This window comes from Epinephelus lanceolatus, chromosome 23, assembly GCF_041903045.1.
Source record: "Epinephelus lanceolatus isolate andai-2023 chromosome 23, ASM4190304v1, whole genome shotgun sequence".
Classification (NCBI taxonomy): Eukaryota; Metazoa; Chordata; class Actinopteri; order Perciformes; family Serranidae; genus Epinephelus; species Epinephelus lanceolatus.
The window spans coordinates 9,006,332-9,029,931 of record NC_135756.1 but is presented as its reverse complement, the minus strand read 5'-3'; the positions used below and the strand labels follow the sequence as shown (position 1 = coordinate 9,029,931).

At 41.4% G+C, this 23,600-nt stretch overlaps 1 protein-coding gene and 1 long non-coding RNA gene across 3 annotated transcripts in view; one reads left to right on the top strand and one right to left on the bottom strand.

Annotated features, from left to right (window-relative positions):
• Positions 1 to 407: 407 nt before the first annotated feature.
• LOC144461742 (uncharacterized) lies at positions 408 to 2,926 on the bottom strand. 2 transcript variants are annotated; one of them, XR_013490378.1, is made up of 3 exons: positions 2,787 to 2,926; positions 1,261 to 1,639; positions 408 to 901 (listed from the first exon to the last, which is right to left on the bottom strand). It is a non-coding gene; the product is annotated as an uncharacterized LOC144461742 (long non-coding RNA). The 2 variants fall into 2 exon arrangements; XR_013490377.1 differs by lacking the exon at positions 2,787 to 2,926 and adding an exon at positions 2,661 to 2,782.
• Positions 2,794 to 23,600, top strand: part of pawr (PRKC, apoptosis, WT1, regulator) — a 126,178-nt gene continuing 105,371 nt past the window's right edge. Inside the window, exons 1-2 of the mRNA XM_033615197.2 lie at positions 2,794 to 2,920; positions 3,188 to 3,871. Of these exons, the coding sequence (XP_033471088.1) occupies positions 3,296 to 3,871 (576 nt within the window). The 5' untranslated portion in view covers positions 2,794 to 2,920; positions 3,188 to 3,295. The remainder of the gene's footprint in view (positions 2,921 to 3,187; positions 3,872 to 23,600) is intronic.

Here is a 23,600-nt window from a genome sequence, read left to right as displayed (position 1 = left end):
TGTAAATTGATGGTGCACAATTGCCCCAATTGACTACACTGCAGCCTGTTTTGCTGCTGTCGTCTGCAGTGATCTCGCTCAATACTGGAACAACTTCAAAAGTTGTTGTTCCCATTAGTCACTTAGACACTAAAACGTGGTAAAATGGGGTCCAGGCTGAAAAATACTGAAGTTGCCCTTTAATGAAACCAACATTCACAGAAATAAAAATGGTCCAATTTGGAAATGTACTTGGACCATTTTTATTTCTGTGAATGTTGGTTTCAATTTGGAAATGTACTTAAGTAAATTAAGTAAATTAAAATGTTTGTTTCCATTTAAGCAATTTTCCTATAATCTAAAAAAGATAAAAGATAAATTAACAGTTATAAGAATGAAATCATATGGACTTATTATTATTTGTGCATTTTTAAGTGTGTTTCTTTGAACTTTATACAGCCCGGGTCAGTAAACTAATCTTTCCTCTGTTTATAGGTTTTATGTTTACTTGTTTTATTTCTGTCTGTTATTTTCTCTCGTGTGAAGCCCTTGGTGGCCTTGTTTGTAAAAATTGCTGTAGAAAATACAGTAGCTGTGTGTTACAGGTGAAGGACATTTTAAAAGGCCTGAGTGAAGAAGTGAGTGTCGACATAAAGGTGATACTCTGCTGTCTCTGTAGCCTGATGTCATACAGAGAAGTATCAAGGTGACAGAGATTTAACTTTGATTCATCACATTTCTCATCCACAGCATCATCATCATCATAAATGCGAGAAATAAACACGTCAGTCATATCGTCCCCAACCTTCCCTTGAGCTGGAATCAAGTGTGTACATCAGCATGTGACGAACAAGGAGGTTCTCCTCTGATCAGAGCTGGTTGGATGAGTCACCCGGTGCCTGAGGGAGTCAGTCTGTGGGATCTGCGTGGGAGAGCTCACTTGTAAACAAATGCTTGTCTGCAGAAATGTTGCACTCCAACTGAGCAGTTATCAAAGGCCTATTGAAGACAAGGAATCAGTGACATTGTGCTGAGTCTTTTATACAGCAGACACACATCTGTGGCTGATGGAATAAAATTTACCACTAAACTTTCTGCTTTCAAGGTCTCTAAACTTCTGCCACGCTCTCATAGATGTCAGACTCGAGGTGGAAAACAGTCAGTCAGAACATTTTAAAAGGAGTCATTCTGAATTTATATGATGGATTTCTACATGACATTCTTTATAGGAAAAAACATCATGTCGTACATTTTACAAGGACACCACGCATAACCACACACCTGTGTATGGCTGCAGCCAACCATCCATCCATCCATCCATCCGTCCATTCATCTGCTTATCCGGGGCCAGGTTGCAGGTGCAGCAGGATGAGCAAAGCACCCCAGACGTCCCTCTCCCCAGCATTGCTTTCCAGCTCTTACTGGAGGACCCCAAGGTGTTCCCAGGCCAGATGTCCGAGCTCCTCACCCTATCTCTAAGGCTGAGCCCAGACACCCCATGGAGGAAACTCATTTCGGCCGCTTGTATCCACAATCTCATTCTTTCGGTCACTACCCAGAGCTCATGACCATAGGTGAGGGTTGGGACGTAGATGGGCCAGTAAGTAGAAAGATTCGCCTTCTGGCTCAGCTCCCTCTTCAACACGACAGTCTGGCAACACTGGGGGGACACATATGAATTACAAGGTTAATTAATTACTAATATTTATGTTGGACAAACAATCAGAAAACTCAGTAGTATTCAGTGTTAGAAAAGTATAAAGTGTAAACAAATATTTTGTATTCTTACTTGACAAATTACTCTCACAGTTAATTAATTCTTAAAATCTTATCATTTTATTTTATTTTTCTCTCTATCTAGAACTTTGGTTGATCAGCTAATCCTTTCGTCATTACATCCATGCACACAATATTAAAATATATACTGATTTTATAAAAGATAAAAAAAAATACCACTGAGAGTATTATAATAATAGAAATATAGCAATATGATAAAACAAAAAATAATTTAAAATACATTCATTCTGTATTAAAAGTACACTTTACTTGTTAAAACTCTCTTTCCAAAAAAATAATAATTTTTATACATAGTTAGATTTTATATTTATTTTTAGCACACTGCTTTATTTTCAACATCTTTTTTTAAAATCAATTTAATTGTGTCCTTATGACTTATATCTTACACTGTCATTTTTCTTAATTTTATTTTTGCATTTTTTGAATTGTGTGATTTTTATTTACCTCAGTGCAGTCCTCGGGACAGTATATTACCAATTTCACTTATTTGTTTTATTAATAGTATTTATCTTAATTGATAGATTTTTTTCTGTATTACTTTAATTGCCTGATTTTATTTGCCTAAGTCCTGAAATATTTTATCCTGGTTCAACTGCATAAAGCACTTTCTAACTTTGTTTTGAAAAGTGCTTCATAAATTAAGTTTATTATTATTTATTATAAACACAGTCATTCCTTCTACAAGACTTAAAACAGTAGAAAAAAAGTCACATCAAAACCAAAACTTGCATATTTTACTTTACTTATATGATCAGGCTATGCAGCAGAAAACCATGAAATTACAATAATGATAACACAAAAGTTCAAAAGTATGATAAAGTATAATATAGAAATCATTATCTTTATGGAAATATCACAAAAGTGGCATAAAATACCGTAAACACCTTTAAAAAGCGCCATAAATAGCCTTATGGTCATATTAAAGAAACATTGCAGTGACTTTGTCTTCTTGCTGAGCTCCGCAGTCACTTCGGCTCCTGTCGGAAATGTTCGGCTGTTGTCGGACTCACCCGGTGTGCCAGAGGGCAGAGCGAGCGCAGCGGCTCTCAGCGCTCGAGACCAGCGCCATTCATCCGAGAGGACCGCGGGCACACCTGGTCGGACCGAGCAGAGCGAGTTTACCGACTGAAACGGCTCCACACAGGTGAGGGTATACCTTGCTTTACACTTGTAGTCAACTTTTGCACACTTTGCGGGGGTTTCACTCGAGGAATTATCACCAGAGGCGCGCGAGGAGGTGCAACTTTTGCGCATTTAAGCTAGCAGCAAACTTTAAGAACCTGTTATTATTGACGCTAGGTGCGTTAATTGTCACGCCGTGGGAAAATAAAGTTACATAGGGGGTTAAGAAGAGGTGGAAAGGACAGAAAGTTGTTTGTGCTGACTTTATTTTTCCTCTACCTGTCAACAGCACCCGGGTTAATCACTTGAGGAATGCGGTGCTATTAGGACGGGAGCCGAGAGCCGAAACTTCACAGCAACTTTGCGTTAATTCTCACCAAGTTAGCAAAAAGGGATCATGGCGACAGGAGGATTTAAATCAAACGCCACGACAGACTTTTTGGAGGAGTGGAAGGCAAAACGGGAGAAAATGAGAGCCAAGATGTTGGGGGACATAGCCGCAGCCACGGGTGCTCCCTTGGGTGCCAGCAACCCAAACAGCAACAACACCAACCGCCACGCCGCCCCGGCAGCCACCGAGCTCACCAATAACGGCAGCCCGGACCGGAGCCCCTCCGCAGGGACCTACCTCCCCCCCTCCTACACGGTGGCTCGGTCCTCCTCCGGCACGGCTTTAAAGAGACCCGAGGAGGAAACGCACCACCTCGCCTATCCTGCTTCGCCCACAGCCGCCACCCCGCCAGGGAGCAACCTGAAGAAGGCCCCGCCTCAGACGGAGAAGGCTCCGTGCGCTTCCCCGGACTCCAGCCCCATGGCGTGCAATGACAGTGACAAGGGGAGCCCATCGCCCAGTGCGGCCAAGGAGAAGAAGAGCAGTGGTCCCAGTGCCAGGAAGGGGAAAGGGCAGATTGAGAAGAGGAAGCTGAGGGAAAAGAGGAGATCAACAGGTGTTGTCAGCATACCATCCAATGAGGTGAGTCAGGCCTGCTTGTGTTTAATGTGAGAAGTGAATCCCCACCTTTTCTCCACACAGACCAGCTTCACCTCAGCAGCATAGGGGATTATTTATGTTTGTGCTGTACTGGGTTTTGAGGCATGATGTTGGGATGGGGGCGGCTGTCAAAACTATTACAAAGACCAGTGACAAGTACTTTCTGTCTTTGCTGCATGAAAAGTCGGAGCACCTCAGAAGCTACATAAAGAGTAGTTGAGCATGATTGATACTGAGTTTTACAGGGCCAATATCAATGTTAATAATCTGTCATTTGTTTTTAACCATCACAAATTTCCAGAGCCTATTTTTATGTCTTCTAGTTGCTTATGTTGCTTACCGCATGTCCAAATCTACATATTTTCACTTTATGACAACATAAAACTGAAAAAAAAACAACCCTTGTATTTCGGAAGCTCAAACTAGCAAATCTATGTTTTGTTTTATCTGATAAATGAGTCAAATGAATAATTAAATGATCAAAATAGATAATTAACTTTCTGGTGATGGTCTAATAAACTAATGGACTTATTTTTTAAGCTCTTAGGGGAATAAAAGTGTCAAAAATGTAGCACTAACAGCAAATATAGCAGTAAATTACTAATGTTTAACTTTACTGGAAACAAAATAAAATGAGCTAAAACATTTAAACAAGTACTGTATAGTGTGAACAACTTGTCTAAACAACCTTAAATTGATTCTAGATTATTTAAAAGCCTCATGCATCTTTGTGAATTAATTTATCCTTCATTTACCAGTCTTGCCTTGTCTTGCAATTTCTTATTACCGATCAGGTGACATGTACGCACTTTAACGTGTGTGATAAGCTAACGCCAGCTGATAAAATTGGCCTACTTGATGTATTTGTCATGCTAATAATAGATAATTATAGTCATGGCTTTGACACCACAACGCGTGCAGTCATATAAAGTTAAGGAAAGTAAATAAAGTAGCAGGAAGAGAAACAGTGGAGCAGCTTTCTTTTAATATCAAGTTGTGTGCACACATAGGGAGTTACAGGGGTCGAGTCAGGGGTTATTTGAAATGTGAGGTCACAAATCATTTGTGAAAGGTAGTGATTGTTACATTATAGTGTGATATTTGATATGGGTGTGTATATTATGGTTAGTTTTTTGGCTGTTATTCTTTCTAACATTTTGGGACCATGTTGGAAAAATGTTCTCACTTTAACACATTATCCCTCAGAGCCTGTGTTATAGATCCATAAATAATTCATATCAAAGAAAAGCACTTGTTTCCCAAAAGTCTCCAGATTTCTCTCATACATGTGTCCGGTTCAATCGACCCTCTGTAGCGAGGGGAACGTGAGCAGCTCTCAGATGTCGGGGCGGGGGAGACGAAACAGAGGGAGGGAGGGGCTGTCGGCTGTGTATTGGAAGGCGGTGCTGTGGCGTTCATTGTTATTGAATTTAAATCATGTCGCACTCTTGCTTAATTCCTGTGGTTCAGACACATGCAGGAACTCTGATATGAAGCCGTGGCTGCCAACAAGCTCTCCTCGCCAGTGCTGTGATTAAATACACTTTCAAACAAAGCACTCAAATTGCACAAAAATAGCTGAAGTAATGTTTTTTCATTAAGGCGATGGTAGCGTTTCTCCATAACCACCCCGCTTCTCATATCCCCCTTCTCTTATGGTTGATAGCCACTCGGACCTCTGTGCCCTCGGGGCAGCACAACTTGGAGTTTGACCAGTTTTTCAGTTGGCGCTCCACATCCTGTTATTAGGTGCTCAGCAGTGCCGAGCAAAGCCGTTTGAGAGCTGGTCACAAGCCAGGCTGTAATGTTGGGCTTCAGCACTCTGGGCTGTGCCAGATATGTTAGGTCGAGCCCATAGGCAGCTGATTATGTATTAAAGTGGGCGAACAGACTATTATTGGGGGGAGGTGGGAGGTAATCTGATGAAGAGGCGAGCTGATTTGTGTGAGTGAGGCAGAGAGAAAGAACTCTGATTCCAGCGTGAGTGCTGTGGTCTTACGGTACACTATAAAGACATGTCCCAGAGTCAGCTGCTTATCTGTGAGACACTTTGGAGTTTCTGGAGTGTCCGGATTACGTCTATAAGACCTTAATCTGGTTATGAGGAAACCCATTATGTGAGTTGGAGTGCTCTGATAGATGTGTAGAAAGGTTTCTGATCTCTGACTGCCATTTGAGCAGGTCCCTTATCAGTTTGGGTTATGTAATGGTCAGTAGAATAAAATTTCTGATTGTAGCACTGAAAAGAAAGTGAAAGTCGTGAAAGTGATTGCTGAATCTTTGGGTTTTTGTTGAGACAGAGCAAGCAGTTTGCAGGGTTTCCCACACATTCATTAAGTTGTGGTGGCACGCCACAATATCAGCATTCACCGCCACACACACACAAAAAAACATTGCCTGCATTTGCTTATTCAGAGCGCTGTGGCACGTACATATTGTTGGATTATTCAGAGCACCACACTGTCTGAGCACACTACAGTGAAAGCAGTGAAAGCTATGGATACACGATATTGGATTCTTATATGTGATCTTATTTGGCCGTTAACAGATACTGATATATCCACTTTTTCCCCACCTAATTTTAGTAATCATCAAGTCTCTTCTGTAGTGGACGTTAAATCATATTATGCATGTATACTCTAACATGATGGCTGCCAGCAGATGGAGACATAAAATACAATGCTTTTCAATATATGTGATATTCATTTATTATGCAAAATAAGAAAACGCATGATGGCCAAGACTAGTAGTTCATTTTAAAGCCAGTGTCGGTCAATACCAATGAAGTGCTGATACTATCAAGCATCCCTAGCGAAAGGGAACTAAACCCGTCATTAATTCATATAGAAACAGAGCACTCATTTTAGTGTTTATCATTTTTCCAGCCTATTTTGAATGGAACCAGCCACGTTCCCATGGAAACTGTGCACCCTGCAGTCCAGCACTAGCTCTAACCTGTGTAAGGGCAGCAACAGAAAGTTTGCTTTCACTCACCACTGCAGCAGCTTTTCCTCTACTCCATATGTCTGATCAGCTCTGATTGATCTGACCCCACAACTCAGACTCAACAAACTGCTGCTGAGGAAAAAAACAAAACAAAATTCAGAGTTCCACCTGCGCTGCGTTCACAGACCGGCAAGGTCACACAATACAAAGTGACACTGAAAAAATAAAATAATTGATTCCCAGAGGGGGAATTCTGGTGTTTAAGTGTCACAGACAGAAATAAGTACAGCTAAATAAAGAAATAAAACAATTAATATAAGGATAAATAAAAATAAGAGGTATATACAACAGCTAGTATAAGACTAGAAGTAAAAATATGACCCACACATTAACAATTAAAGACAAAGTTACAAGCAGATAAATCAGTAATAAGAAAAACTGTTGGTTGCAGCCCTAAAATATTAACATTTAAAAATCTTTAATTTGTGGCTTTTTTTTTGCTTGATAAATGTCTTGATTTTTCAGTTATCAAAAATACTTAAAATTTTCCTGTCAATCGACTACTCAATGAATCGTTTCTAATTCATACGTTTCTTAAATATATTTTATAAAATATACTGTTATAATATTGATGATAACTTATATTTAAAACTGAAATATTGATTATTATGTTAATAAGATACATATGATATGATGTAAATAATCCAACTCCTCTTAAATAATTTATGTTTCTTTGTTATATTCATTTGTCTCCCTCCCCAACGCCATCTTGTTATCTTTTTTACCATCGATTAAGTGTAACTGCTATTATTGTACGATTTTGTACAGTTATGGTTACAGACTCTGTCTCCAACTCCCTACTCTTGTATTTTTAGTTTAATTATTTGTCAAATAAAGAAACAAAATGCACAGTAAACAAAGTTGAAGATGAATTTGGCTGATATTATTTTCAAAGTTTTTGCGATAATATTGTAATCATGAACTCTTTTGGCCACCATAATCATGTAGTGAATGAAAATCTGACATCATACCAGCCCTAAATTAATGTAGTGTTTATTCTTCCTCCTTTTTCTGACACACTGTATTTTCACTGATGACACACAACTGCTTTATTGTTTGACATCGCCTCCAGCTTCACCATTTAACACTAATGTTTAACTTACTTTAGCCTCTGACACTGAATAACAGATCATGCTTTCTAACCTCTCTTTAATAATGGAAGCTTTGTCTCTCAGATCTTCATGAACTGAGATTTTTGCAAGCTTTGGAAATCACAGAAAAACATAAAAATACTGAAGCAGGCAGCATGGCAGATATTTATTCCCTTTGTCATATGTTTCCCGTTCTGCTCCTGTTGCATATAAAGAGGACCAAACTATGCAAATGAAGACTCCCCTCACACAAGCTCCCATTGTCACGAGAATATGAGTGGACAGGTGTGAAAAGAGATGCCTGGGATTATCTCCCTGCTCGTTCTGTGCAGCATAATGGCTGTTGAGCGGGATTTCAGAGCATCAGGGGAACCCAATCTTCTGCCTGGTGAGGCCATAATGGCCCGATAAAAGCTCCCTGCTCTACTGGAGAAAAGACAGTTCGGCACAGCATCAATCAGTACCACCTCCCGCGCTCCGGGAAGGTGTCTCCTTTCTCTCACCCTGCTCGCCGCCTCGGACTGGGGGCCATTGTTGTTGATGCTGACCTTTGACCTGCTCACGACATGCTTATGCAACAGAGGAATGTGGAAATGAGTGAGTGTGTGTGTGATGAGCAGTTAAGCATCTCTGAGTTTTCTCATCCGAAAATGTTTTGGGAGCCGTGATGTAAGCGTGTTTCCCATAGGACACGCCACATGTGGTGTGACGGCTCATTGTGATGCATTTTATGACCTTAGTGAGTTATGTGGCCGTGGTCAGACACTCCGACCGGGGAGTGTGAACGTTTTGTTTCATGTGGACGGCTGGATCTGCCCCACAGAGGCTGCTGCTGCTGCTGGGGAGTGTGGAGCCCGCCGGCCCCTCGCAGCTATTTGTCTGCAGCGTCACCGAAGAGGTCAACAGGTTTAACATGCAATACTGTGCTGAGCGCTCGAGCAGTTAACACTCTGCTGATAGAAGGATGTGGCAGACAAGAGGAGTCCTTGTCTAACTTGATCCTTTGGTTAATATGTTTTATACAAACATGTGTTAACCTCTTAAACACCACTGTCCTGCTGGTCAAATCCGCTGTCCATGATTTTAAGTTTTAGTGGAGATCTTAAAGTTTCCAAAAAACCCAAATATAATAAGCTACATTTTGGGGAAAAGTTTTGAAGTTTATGTGCAAGACGTGAATAGAATATTAATATTTCTGTTTGATGATGGTGTGCAGCCTTTAAGAACAAGCAGATTTAGAACATTTACTGTCAGAAAGTGTGAAAAATGACGACTTTAACATCCTTAAAGCTACTTAAGGGAGCTATAAAAAGAAAAAGGAGTTGTTTTTTGCCAATTTTATGCTTCAGTTTTACTCAGTGACATTTAAAGCACACATTTTGTTTTTCAAAGTCATTCAATTGTTTAAAAAGTATTCTGATATTTTTGACTCTAACTCTTTTTTGTCAGCCCGTCTCCCTCAGCATGAGTGGACACAGCACATGACAGTAGTGAACACACACGTTGGGAACTGCAGGACTGCAAATTTGAATCCCAATTTGGGAATGTCTGTCCTGTGGTGGACAGAAAACATGTAAATTAGCAGGCTTGTCTAGGCGCAGTTGGGCAAGAAAATCAAGAGACCTCGGTTTAGGCAAAAAGGAGACTGGAGATTTAAGTATCTTAGTATCCACACACTTGTTTTAAGTATAGCTGCACTGTTTTAAATTATAATTCCTTATTTCATGAACGACGGAGTAGCATTTGCTAAATTTGAGCAAATTCTGCTTCATATTGAGAAAATAATACTTCAGACCTTTCTTTGTATCAAGATTAATGGACCTGTTTTTAGTTGGGCCGCATTTGTTTTGAGATATCTGTGGGTTCTTTCAGACAAGATATTTTTACATGTTTAATAAAAGTTTGGCAAGTGAATTTTTCCCTGTTCTGTTGGCAGATCGTTTTGTTTGATTTAAGTAACATTTCCACTATTTTGTTACTTGTTTCTCTTGTTTTTGAGAGCTGACTTCTGCAGTGTTGTGTGTAACCGTTGTCGGGCGGTCGGAGATCAGACCCTTGGCGCAATCCTATTGTCTTCCTCTGGAACTGTAAAAGACGTCCACACCACGACATGTTTTAGACAGTGTGCTGCAGTTGTTATTTGTCTTCTCTGTGTTTATTGGCAGCTCGCAAACCAAGGTTAAAGGTACATGTACAGTACAGGCCAAAAGTTTGGACACACCTTCTCATTCAATGCGTTTTCTTTATTTTCATGACTATTTACATTGTAGATTCTCACTGAAGGCTATGAATGAACACATGTGGAGTTATGTACTTAACAAAAAAAGGTGAAATAACTGAAAACATGTTTTATATTGTAGTTTCTTCAAAATAGCCACCCTGTGCTCTGATTACTGCTTTGCACACTCTTGGCATTCTCTCCATGAGCTTCAAGAGGTAGTCACCTGAAATGGTTTTCCAACAGTCTTGAAGGAGTTCCCAGAGGTGTTTAGCACTTGTTGGCCCCTTTGCCTTCACTCTGCGGTCCAGCTCACCCCAAACCATCTCGATTGGGTTCAGGTCCGGTGACTGTGGAGGCCAGGTCATCTGCCGCAGCACTCCATCACTCTCCTTCTTGGTCAAATAGCCCTTACACAGCCTGGAGGTGTGTTTGGGGTCATTGTCCTGTTGAAAAATAAATGATCGTCCAACTAAACGCAAACCGGATGGGATGGCATGTCGCTGCAGGATGCTGTGGTAGCCATGCTGGTTCAGTGTGCCTTCAATTTTGAATAAATCCTCAACAGTGTCACCAGCAAAACACCCCCACACCATCACACCTCCTCCTCCATGCTTCACAGTGGGAACCAGGCATGTGGAATCCATCCGTTCACCGTTTCTGCGTCTCACAAAGACACGGCAGTTGGAACCAAAGATCTCAAATTTGGACTCATCAGACCAAAGCACAGATTTCCACTGGTCTAATGTCCATTCCTTGTGTTTCTTGGCCCAAACAAATCTCTTCAGCTTGTTGCCTCTCCTTAGCAGTGGTTTCCTAGCAGCTATTTGACCATGAAGGCCTGATTGGCGCAGTCTCCTCTTAACAGTTGTTCTAGAGATGGGTCTGCTGCTAGAACTCTGTGTGGCATTCATCTGGTCTCTGATCTGAGCTGCTGTTAACTTGCGATTTCTGAGGCTGGTGACTCGGATGAACTTATCCTCAGAAGCAGAGGTGACTCTTGGTCTTCCTTTCCTGGGTCGGTCCTCATGTGTGCCAGTTTGGTTGTAGCGCTTGATGGTTTTTGCGACTCCACTTGGGGACACATTTAAAGTTTTTGCAATTTTCCGGACTGACTGACCTTCATTTCTTAAAGTAATGATGGCCACTGGTTTTTCTTTAGTTAGCTGATTGGTTCTTGCCATAATATGAATTTTAACAGTTGTCCAATAGGGCTGTCGGCTGTGTATTAACCTGACTTCTGCACAACACAACTGATGGTCCCAACCCCATTGATAAAGCAAGAAATTCCACTAATTAACCCTGATAAGGCACACCTGTGAAGTGGAAACCATTTCAGGTGACTACCTCTTGAAGCTCATGGAGAGAATGCCAAGAGTGTGCAAAGCAGTAATCAGAGCAAAGGGTGGCTATTTTGAAGAAACTAGAATATAAAACATGTTTTCAGTTATTTCACCTTTTTTTGTTAAGTACATAACTCCACATGTGTTCATTCATAGTTTTGATGCCTTCAGTGAGAATCTACAATGTAAATAGTCATGAAAATAAAGAAAACGCATTGAATGAGAAGGTGTGTCCAAACTTTTGGCCTGTACTGTACCTCCACTCACTGTGTGAGGTGTGTAGATGCTGCCCTTGTCAAGTCAATACTTTTGAACATTTTTGTGGCATCTTGAACTGAACTGCCAAATCTGTGAAATACACCAAACTTGACTTTATCACACCACAGACTGTATGGGTTGTAGCTGCTGCAGATGTAGGCGAATCACATGTTCCATTAAATCAAAGAACACTTGCGGTGATTGGCTGTGGGCAAAACCATACAAGTAGTTATTTTGTTCAACATCTGGGTACAAAAATGATTGAATCCAGGTGTTGTTTGATTGGAGACTTTTTGACACTACTTGGTTCTGGGTTATTTCGATCGATACCTTAAGGGTATTTTGTACAGATGCTCAGTTGTGTCATTATTCCTACTCTTTCATCTGCTCACCTAAAAACTGCCTGGACTGACATTAATCAGCTAATGCCCCCTGCCTTGCTTGTGCCCGAATTTATTTCTGCTCCATTTTATTCTGTGCTGATGTTCAGTGAAGAGTGAAGTTGCACTGTATGTTTATGGAAAGGCCACGCTGAGAGCAGAGTTTGGACAACATTAGATCCTGTTTAACTCCAGTGCAGTCGCAGTCTAATGCATGGTTTGACTCTGGTTTAATGAAATGAGCGCTAATGTGTGTTTTTGTGTCATGGGTGGCCTTTACTTCTGCTGCTGCTACTTTTAGCCTTCGCAGTAATGTCTGAGTATACAGTAGTATACTCAGACACTCTTTTACCAAATGTGTTAAAGTAGAGGCCTCTTTTTTTGTTTTAATAGCTTTCTGAAGGTGTTTAAAAGTTGTGTATTGGTGCATTTCTTTCATTTTTTTGTTCCACACAACAAAGTGACAGCAAAAATTAAAGTCACATACTCCTTAAAAAAGATCTAAAATGAGTTGTGACACTTTCTCACATCCCAATTGATGAACGTTGTGACTACACTCCTTAAATCCTTGCACTTGTTTATTAATCAAATATAAATAGGCTGTCAATTCCCAGCTGTGCAAAAGAATGCAAGAATGTTAATTTGCATGTGGTGGAGCGTGTTTCACTCGCTGTTAAACCCTTCTCCAAACAAGGTCACATCATCACAGTAAATACCAGAGGGATTTTATCATGGACTTAGGTAAGCAAGGAGCTATTTAGGCAGGGTGTTGTGTTTCCTTCTTTTCTCTAGAACAACAGGAATGCTAAACTCTTTAATTAAAACACGTGTTTCTCTGAGTGAATTTTCCCCAAAACCAGACGCACCCGTTCCCAAGAAGAACATTTTGTGTGGCTGCCTTACTGGCGTGAACTCTGGATTGTTTACGAGCGCCACTGTCACTGGAAAAGTTTCAAAGGAGTGACTAATGGAAATAAAAGTCCCCAGTTGAGCTGAATTCTAAAGTAGGACGACAGAAGGGAGAGAAAGGGGGAAGAGCTGCTTCTGCGATGAAGTCGTTACCAGCTCGGCCCCTTTCCATACAGGTACCTGGGGGTCTCTCAGCACCTCGTAAAACACGCAGCACCTTTGTAATGGGCCGTGGCACGTGGTTTTGTTCAGTTACGTAAACTTGAAGCCCCCATAAACGTGACCCCTGGCTAGGTGAGCGTCCATTATGTTGTCAGATGGCATTAGATCACTGGATTAGAGCTAAAGAGGGTGTGAGAGGGAGTCTGCCCACAAGTGGAACAACTCACTACGATACACCATCAGATACAAATGTGGTGGTAATACAGTGGTTACTATCGCTTTGGTTGCTTTATGGTTGATTGTGGTGAATCTTGTAAATCAGTACGTGGGACTGATTTATGCTAATATTGGATTAATTTGGATGATTTTTGCATTGATATAATGAATTATCTTGAGTTGTAAAGTATTTTTTTCTTCCCAAAAAATACATCCTGTGTGTTTATGTCTTTTCCAAACAGTTTCTTAACTTCCAAAAATGAATGGATTAAGTTGACATTGCAAATACTGTAATAGAGGATTTTATATTTACATGTGCAAGACTTGAAATACCATGTGTATATACACGTAAAATTTGAGCTGTGCACGTAATTCAACTTTACATTCACCGGGGCTTGTAACTTTGTACATTAGAATATGTTATGCAGGGCTCAGATTCATGCAGCTGACACTTTTCACACGCTCCCACACCACATTTCCATTTTCTGACACTCTGAAAAACACATTTATAACCATATAATAATGTTGCAAGAAGACAGGGACAGGGCAGGAACAGACAAGATAGAGTATGAGAATGTGCAAAACTCGATCCAGACAGCTGCTGCTCAAATTTTGATGCCTGTATATTTGTGCTGTTACGGTGCCAGTACATGGAGCAACTTAAAAGGACAATGAAAGACTACAGAGTCGACATCTGTCATCATATATTAAGTAAGCTTTTTTGAACATGTCAGGTCACCAAAGAAGAAGTTTCAGAAACTGCTCAAAATGGTCCTACAACCATGTAAAATTTGAAGGTGTTTCACTGGACATTGCTTTACTGGATGCGGCCGAGGTGGGTAGTGAAAAGACGGAAAAGTAAACCAAGTGGTGCAGTTAGATTTTTTTTTTTTTTTCTTTGCAGGTAAAAAAAAACAAATCGATGCATGTAATTTTTAAAGCATGCACAAAAAAGTATTTAGACCCCTGATGTGTCCCGTTCCCCAAAGCAAGTATTTCTTCGCCATTATTACTGAAACTCGGGGGGGGATTTGGGACACAGACAGTAGTCATAAGTAAAACAAAACAGACATTACAATACATAACACACAGAATACAGAATCACACTGTCAGGGGTAAATCATGGACAATTATTGGTCAGCGCTGGTTAAGAAAAGTAATAGCAGATGGAACAAAGGATGATCTGTAACGCTCAGTGCAAGCAACAACTCTCCAACTCAACATGGAGGGGATGTTGAGAGTCTGATCAATCAGTGTGAGACATTTCACAAGATAGCCAACTCATTTGTGGTTAGGTTGAAAACACGGCATACAGTTTTAGATATTTTCGTGATTTGAACATCGTGGGCTCATAAACCCTTTCAAAACATAGTGTCTAAATGTACAGTATTGTCATAAGAAGGGAATCACCAGTACGTCTGCGTCCTCTCTTTATTGTTTCATCATGTCAGTTAACTAAAAGATGCTTCACAGACACAGTTGCTAGCACTGACAAAGCGTCAGCACTTCCTTTGTCCATTTTACCATCTTGCAAAAGAAATAGATCTCAGTACTACATCATGATTAAAGATGAGGTATTTCATTTTTTTAAAAAGCCTAAGGCCCTGTGTCCACATAGCGCCTTTTTCTGGCAGAAAGGCGCTGGAAGGGCGCTGCGGAGCGCTGGGATGAAGTGTCTCTGCGCCCCCCAAAAAAAAACACTCACAAGGGTTTTTGTTTCTATGACAACAATATCTTGACAGTTCCTATAGCCGCGCAGTTTTGCAGGTTTAAAGTGATACATATACTGTGTTAATCTTTTAATGCTACAGCTGGTGAAGTCATCATCATGTTTTATTAGTTTAGTTTTATTAATTATACATTTTGATACATACAGGTAAACATATTGCAAAACTCTGTAAAAGTACACCAAAGCATACGTTTTCGTTTCCAAATATGTATTTGAAAATACATACGGTCAATAAAAAACATTTTGTTAATAATAAAAAACAAATGTAATCTCAACAGTGACCGCGCCGTGTGTGCGTGCGCGCGCGCGTGTGTGTGCAGCAGCAGTGCAGTGGCAACAACAAAAAAAGGAATTATAAAAAGCTGACAAATAGTGTTAATTAATTGACATGAGACATTGAAGAGGTTGTCAGTCCTATTCTATAGTCTGTAATCCTTTTTTTTATTTTATCATAACTTCTCGGAAATTAGCCTACTCAAAAATGCATTCATTGTGTGCTTCTGAGCACACGGGCAGCATAAACAATGAAGTTACATATGATGGTCTGGCAGATCGTTGCGGCGCTTGGATGCAGTTGACAGTGACAGTTTTGTCAGCAGCCATTTTTCTTCCTACCAATAACCTATGGTTGAGGCAGCTCCAGCTCCAACGCCGCTCACATGCTCTGACTCAGGCATCAGAGCCTCTAAGATACAGCGATAGATGTATTGGCGCTGTCCGTGGTGCTTTACACTAGGACCGCCGGGATTAGATCGCCCCTCCAAGTGCCGCAGTCCCGGCGGCTGGCGCGGTCACTGTTGAGATTACATTCGTTTTTTATTATCAACAAACTGTTTTTTTTACTGACAGTATGAATGGTTTCGTTTTCAAATAAATATTTGGAAACGAAAATGTATGCTTTGGTGTACTTTTACAGAGTTTTGCAATATGTATATAGCCTAACTGTATGTATTAAAATGTATAATTTTCAGCAGTGGTCGGAGGTATAAATGCTCAGTGTAGTGTGTTTCATTTTTGTAACTTAAAGGCTTCAGAAAACATACAAGACACATTTTTAGGAAAAGCCATAGGAAGAGAAGCTTGTAGGTTTTATCTAAATAGAGTTATTTGCATTATAAAAACCGTTGTGGCGGCTCTACGACAAGTGCACTTACATTGATCACTTCCATAAAATAAAATGAGAAATTGGACAAGATTGAAAAAAATGTTAAAATTAAATTATATAGCTATTGTCTCTGTTATGATAATGTCTGTGTGACATGTCATACAACTCTGGATAGACGGACACGGCCAGCACCAGCTTCTCCTCCATTTTTTCTGGTTACCAGGGTGACGAGTTCCACGATATCATTGGTTGCCTGGAAAAAGCGCCGGTGACGACACCAGCGCCTCTCTGAAAAGTTCAGAGATTTTCAACTCAAAATGCTCGGAGTGGCCGCACAAAAAAGGATGAGCGGCGGCCGCAGACGCGCTCTCCTCATTGAGAACAATTGAAAAAAGACGCTGGCCTTCTTCTGGCGCTCAGAAAGAGGCGCTATGTGGACACAGGTCCTAAGACTTTAATTTAAAGGTTTGTCTAACTAAAACAGACAGAGCTGCAGTTTGTCTGTTGACAGTAGCGGTAGCAGTAGCATAATCTGGAGCTAAATCAACTCTGACAAAATTGATGTCAGTACCAGAATGTCGCTGAAAACCTAGAGCAGACAAAGGCTGACACTGCTGCGCAGCAGCTTCCCTGATTGTCGTTTGCCTTGGTGCCACAGTAGTATTACATGTATCCAAACTTCCTGTTTGATGCTTACTGTTTGAGTTTTGCTGTTATTTGCACACAAAGTTTAAAGTCCATTTTATCCGGGTCGCTGCTCTTCAGTTATGGCTGCTCAGGAACTTTGCAGAACAGACTGTAGATGATTACTGAAGAACAACGTAGCCCCTGCACGGCATGCACAAGAACGCACAGTCACGCAAAAGCTGCGCTGCCTCCGAGCGTTGGCGTCGCATGCACACATGAAGACCAGGCATGCCTGTTTTGCCTGCAGGGCCGCCTCACTCTCTCTGCCCTCCTTCTTTAATACAGCTCAGCAGTTATGAGCGCTCACATCTCAAGCGCTTTATCCCAAAACTCTGGTCAACTGAAGGTAGTATAGCTTCAGCATGGGCGACCACTGAGACTCAGCTGTGGGCGGTTTCCTCACCAAGAAGCATCAGGACGCTGCATGAGACATTACTCACCTCACTGCCGCTGCTCGAGTGACACGATTGCTGTCTTTGTGGCTAATATTTAACTGCGAGTGTGTGTCCAGGATGAACAAGTTTGGCATGAGTTTGTGTGTTGGTGTCAACTTGAGAATCTAAAATAAGCCTCTAAATGGAACAGAAATTATTGATCCTCTGGAATTTGCATCAGTCCAGTGTTTAAAGGCCATGTTGAATTTACTGGTTAAATCCAGCGTGCTTCATAAACCATGTGAATATTTAACCAGAACCACTTTGACTGTTTCCTCTGCAAGCACAAAACAGTGTCACAGTGAATAGCCCTGTCCTCATCTGACCCTGGATTCAGGCCATTGTTTTGCCATGAAAGCTCAAGACCGACCATCTTCACTCAGAAACTTTACACGTTTTGTTTAAGTTCGTTTACACATTTTTTTCCCTAGCTTCTGTCTGGTATTTCTCCCTCCTCATTACCAGCATTCACAGCAAGAACATTAACACGATCTGGTGTGTGTTGTGGCAACTGACATGCAGCTTATAGAAATGTACTGTTTGGGATTTTAATCCTAATAGTTTATGGAGGCATGCAGAGATAAGCAATAATCGGTTTCATGCTTCCGCTTTTTTTGGAGATAAGTCCCCCGTCCCGTCGTCATGTGGTTGTTGGGGAACTTTTTCCTCTGCTTAGCTGCCGGCGTCTTGCTAGTTTGACAGCATGCAGACACACACAAACACACACTGCAGGGGGTGTTAAGCAACACAGTGGTGGATTAGAGGAGTGGGTGAGTGTATGCTGTGATTTTTGTGCATCTGTAACGTGTAACCTATTTGTCGGACATTCCTGTGTGTTTGCTGACGACTGTGGGGAATTTGTGAGTCAGCCCTAATCAGGCCACTCTGCATGATAAGGCATTTGGGAGCCTGTCTGTTTGTATTCATTAAAGTAGAATTACTTAGAGACCCCAGTTTCCATTTTCCCACTCTGTTCTATTTTAAATTCTGGTGCACATTTGGTATGCCTGTTTTTCAGTCTTCTGGGTGCTGTCGTCTGTGCTCTGCAGTGAGGGACAAAATTAGATGTCTTTCTTTTATACCAAGACTTTGCAACTTTTGAAATGAATAAAATAAGTTAAAAACGACGAGAGAGAGTATGAGAAAGTTACCTCAATGTGTGGCTCATATCTAGTTCTGCTACTGTAATGTATATATGATTATAACAAGGTTTTTAAAGCACAATAATCTTGGGAAATAAAAGCAAATTTAATTTCCCCCTCTGGCCACAGTGGGTCTCGTTTTAATTCCTAATGTGAAAAGTAGAGTAAAAAGTAGCAAGTATTAGTCTTAGCAGCAAAATGTACACAACAGACTTTTATTTTAGGGCTGCCCCCTAATAGTCGACTAAATATTAGTCGACCAGAAAGGCCACTAGTCATAGGTCGCTTAGTCGCAAAAAAAACTGTGAAACTCTATCAGGAGCTACACCTTGTCAAAATAAATCCAAACCTATATGACTGGACCATGTGGGAATTCAATTTGAAAGGACGCTCAGCAGTCAGACAGGAGTCAGGTTAATTTCCAGGGCTGGTACCTACGGTTATTCCACAGGCTAGTTAACAACATGTTGGGCAGGAAATCCAAAGTGTGGGATCATTTTGAGAAGGTGAAGGACGAACCCAAGGTGATATGTAAACTCATCTTCATTGGTCGACTACAAACATGACGTATCATCTGAAACATGGAGGTAGCTACATGCCCATTAGCCCACAGTGTCATTAACAGGCGGCTCGGCAGGCAGTTTTATGTTCTCATGCCAGAATAAAAAGCCTTGAAATTCATCTCCTGGTATTTTTAGTCAAAATCTGACACATTATATTTCAATAATCACTTAATATGTAAAATAATTTAAACATCAGTTATAGTCAGTTACACAAAACCACTTCTGTCTGAGGTTTCATTTCTGACGCAGCCTCCGTCCTCTGCTCACTCTGCCGTTTTATTGCATGGGGGACAATAAGCCTCAGTGATATTTGTATGAGTGAATGCACACCAACAGACTGATTCTGTCTGCAGTCTAACAGGTTTCACGCACTGCCTCTGTGTGTTATGTCACCATGGATCTCACTCAAACTGCTTCCTCCCGAGAAGCATCAGTGTATCAGATGAGCTGGTTTCACACATGCAACCGAACCTGCTTTTGAGGAAGGACGAACAAACATCACTTTCCTCCTGTGGGTTAAAGACGGAAAGTCAAAGACTCAGACGGAGGAATGTTGGCTGAACAGGATGATGTCTTTGAGTCTCGCCAGTGTTTTGTTTGTCGATTTTACTTCTCATTTCTTTCCATGGAGAGGATAAACTTAATTTTCTCAAACTGAGCTGCAAGAAAAATATTTCAGTACTGAACTTTATTGGTGCTCTTGGCTCCTGTGTTGCCCTCGAATGAAAACAAATAAGATTTAATAAAGCAAGAAGTATGACGATTTATGTGGTAATTTAGGCTGAATTGGAAACATTTTTAACACCAGCAGATTGATTTAATTTCCTACTTTCGACAGACCGAATATTAGATAGACGTGTGGCAATTTACCCCCCAGAACGTCGCACTTCAAAAGGACACAGTATTGAAAACACAGCTCAGTGAAACAGCTCAGGAATGCAAGTTGAACCCTTGAAATGGAATAAATATGTGGCGCTAAACTGCCAAATGCACGAAGCCTTGATCTTTAAGCCTTTCCTCCCAACAAAGGAGCCTGAAACCTGCTTCAGCTGACAGAAGGGCCTACCTATTATCAAGCTCATGCCTTGAAGCCTGAGTGTCTTTGTGCTTGTGCGTGCACTCCTGTGTGTGTGTGTTGTGTTTACCAAGGCAGTGTGCCACTTGACACACAGTACTGGAGGGAGCGATCTTATACTGTACCTGCCACAAAATGCCTCGTTTTCTCATTCCAGCTCCCCGTCGCTGGCAAATTACTTTTGGCATTTTGTTTGGAGGCTCTTTTGGATAATACGAGTGTGTAGTACGTGCACATTCGTTTCCTTCTGTGAAACCATTTCTACAATTTTCAGTACAGCTTAATTTATCCTCCCTAGAAGGGCAAATATCTGTGGCAGCTCACAATACTGAACAACACAATAAACTAGGACACTTAAAAGGTGTGTTTGTTGTTTTAGTGCAGGGGGTTTTCAGGCCAAGGACCCCTTAGCTGAAACGGAGACCCCCTACTACGTAGAGTATACTGTATAAAATTGAGCTGCACATGGGCCTACAATAACCTTTTGTTTATAATGCACACAATACTAAGCTATTAAAATAGCTATTATTGGCACATTCTTACATTTATACATAATGTTTTAATGTTAAACATACATGTTTAAGCCTTTTAGGAATAGTGTGTAAGATTTTGGGGGGTTTAGTGGCATCCACCGGTGGAGATTGCAGGGTAGACCTCCTTTAGTGTTCATCGTTCAGGAGGTTTTTATCGGGGGCCGAATTATCCACAGAGGTTTCTTTATCTTTAAAACAAATGGACCAGGTGATTTTAACAGGTAAAATCCTTCCTACAAATCAGTGTTTCTCTTACGCTGTTTGGCATGTCGGAGGCGGCCTTCTAGCCCAGCATCTGCTAATGTGTGCTCACCTTTTCTCACTGATAACTTAGGATCCAGACATTCGGGAAGTTTTTACAGGGAGCTGAATTTTCCACAGCGTGCTCTTTATCTCCAAGAGAAACAGATGCAGCGATTTAAACCGTTAAAACATTGAATAAAGCAGTTTCATGTTAAAAAATTATCTGTTTTTGACGCTGGTTGTCAGGAAGAGGCTGCTAACTACAGTGGCCGACTTAGATGTAGATATAAACAGCTCATTTTGAGGTAACGAAAACACAATGATTCTAATGTTCAGGCAATACACTAAAGAAAGCATACCAATAATATTATGTTCTGCCTATATATCTCTAAATCCTACAGACTGGACCCTGCACTGTATCTGTGCCTGGCTACTGTAGTGAGATGTCTGACCCTGGTGAGTGGGGTTTGAGTAGCCTGGTTCCAGACCATAGACCCCGCCCACTCAACTGAGTAGGCTTGCATTACTGGTCTGGCATACTTCAATGAATTTGCGATTTATCTCGTCCAAACGATGGACGGACCAATGAACGCCGGGGGTCTAGCGATTAGCCAATCAGCGCCACGCTGATGTCAAGCTGTACGCCGGTGGGTAACTGGTGAGGACACCACCAGTCCCCCCGCTACAGATTCTACAGATCACATTAACGATGCTATCGAGGTATTTCGCCACTACTCGCGTTAATGGAGGACCAAATTAAGGAAGCTGCTAAACTGGATTTAATGGCGATGCAGCTGGGCGTGCACGACGACGGAGACATTTTAAACGGGCAATGCTCGCTTGTTTTCGGCACCCCCGAGGCATGGATACTAATGATGTCAGATTCTGGGTGAGTCGTTGATCTCTACTGATTGGTTAGGGAAAAATCAAATTCCCTCCCCCTTGTAAATCACCTTCAATGGAAGCCATGTCAGACTGAAGGTTCTGGGAGCTTCAGTCTGACACTCAGGCTAGGGTTTGAGTCTTCTCTCGTTTGCGCATTTCCGTAGCTGCGTGGCTGGGGTGAGTTAGCCTCACCCTCTGCACTTTTGTTGGTGGTTTCTGAGGTTGACGGTATGTCAGAGTTTCTTGCTTCAGAAGTTACCAAATGATCCATTGTGACACACAAGGTACAGCTGCACATTCTGCACAGTGATTTAGTGCAAGCTAGCTCATGATCAAATGAGAATGAAATTAAATTTAAAAATAATTTGGCACCCCCTACAGTAACTCTGAGGATGTTCTAGGGGTTGTGAACCACTTGTTGAACACCCGGGTTCTGTTAAGTCATGAATATTTACACTTCAAGATTTTCCTGTAGTGTTCATAGCAGAATAAAGATCCCTACCATTAGAAAACATCAATACCACCCCTGCTAAACATTTTGTTGGAAAAAAAATCTGCTTTTATGGAATACACATTTTCAATTTTCATTAAAAACAGTAAAATAAAAGCTATAAAAGCTCTGAGCACTGGACGTAAAATTTACATTTACTTTTACATTGTGTACTTAAACACTAACACAAGGCAGCAGGTTCTGGAAACACCACCTGCGTTTCCACAAGTGTTTTCATCTGCATTTTACAGCATTACATCATTTATATGGAGAAAACCTGACAGCCATTAAATGTACTGGGAAGTCTGAGGATAATATATTCTGTCAGAGAAGAATGTGGTGAGAAACACCTGATGCAGAACCTGTTGTACTAGTTCCTATTGGTTCTTATCATGATGTTCACGGACACATCTCCTCTGCTGCATGGATAGAAGAGCCACAGTAGATGACCAGCCTCCACAGGAAGGATGGAAAGGTTTGCTGTGTGACCAAGGCAGCAATAGTTGTCAGAGTTACATGCTAGTTTATGATTATCATTATCAGAAAAGTGGCTGATGAGGAACAGTATCCCATGGGATCCATCCATTTTTAACCATTATTATTATTATTGGAAGTCAGATCGCGGGGCAGCAGGTTGAGCAAAGTATTCCAGACGTCCCTCTTCCCAGCAACGCTTTCCAGCTCCTCCTGGAGGACCCCAAGGTGTTCCCAGGCCAGATGAGATATGTAATCCCTTCAGCATGTTCTGGGTCTGCCCCGGGGCCTCCTACGTACCAGTGGGACGTGCCCAGAATACCTCTGAAGGTAGGTGCCTAGGAGGTATCCTGATCAGATGCCTGAACCACCTCCACTGGCCCCTTTCGATGCGAAGGAGTAGTGGCTCTACTCCGAGCTCCCTCCGGATGTCGATGCTCCTCACCCTATCTCTAAGGCTGAGCCCAGACACCCTTCGGGGGAAACTCATTTCGGCTGCTTGTATCCACAATCTCATTCTTTCGGGCACTACCCGGAGCTCTTGAATATGAGGGTGAAGGTTGGGACCGTAGATGGACCAGTAAATCGAAAGCTTTGCCTTCTGGCTCAGCGCCCACATCACTGCAGATGCCACACCAAACCGCCGATCCATCTCATACTCCATTCTACTCTTGCTTGTCAACAAAACCCTGGGACACTTGAACTTCTTCGCTTGGGGCAGTGACTCACTCTCAACTGTAGGCACTATATTTAGCTAAAAATCTCACA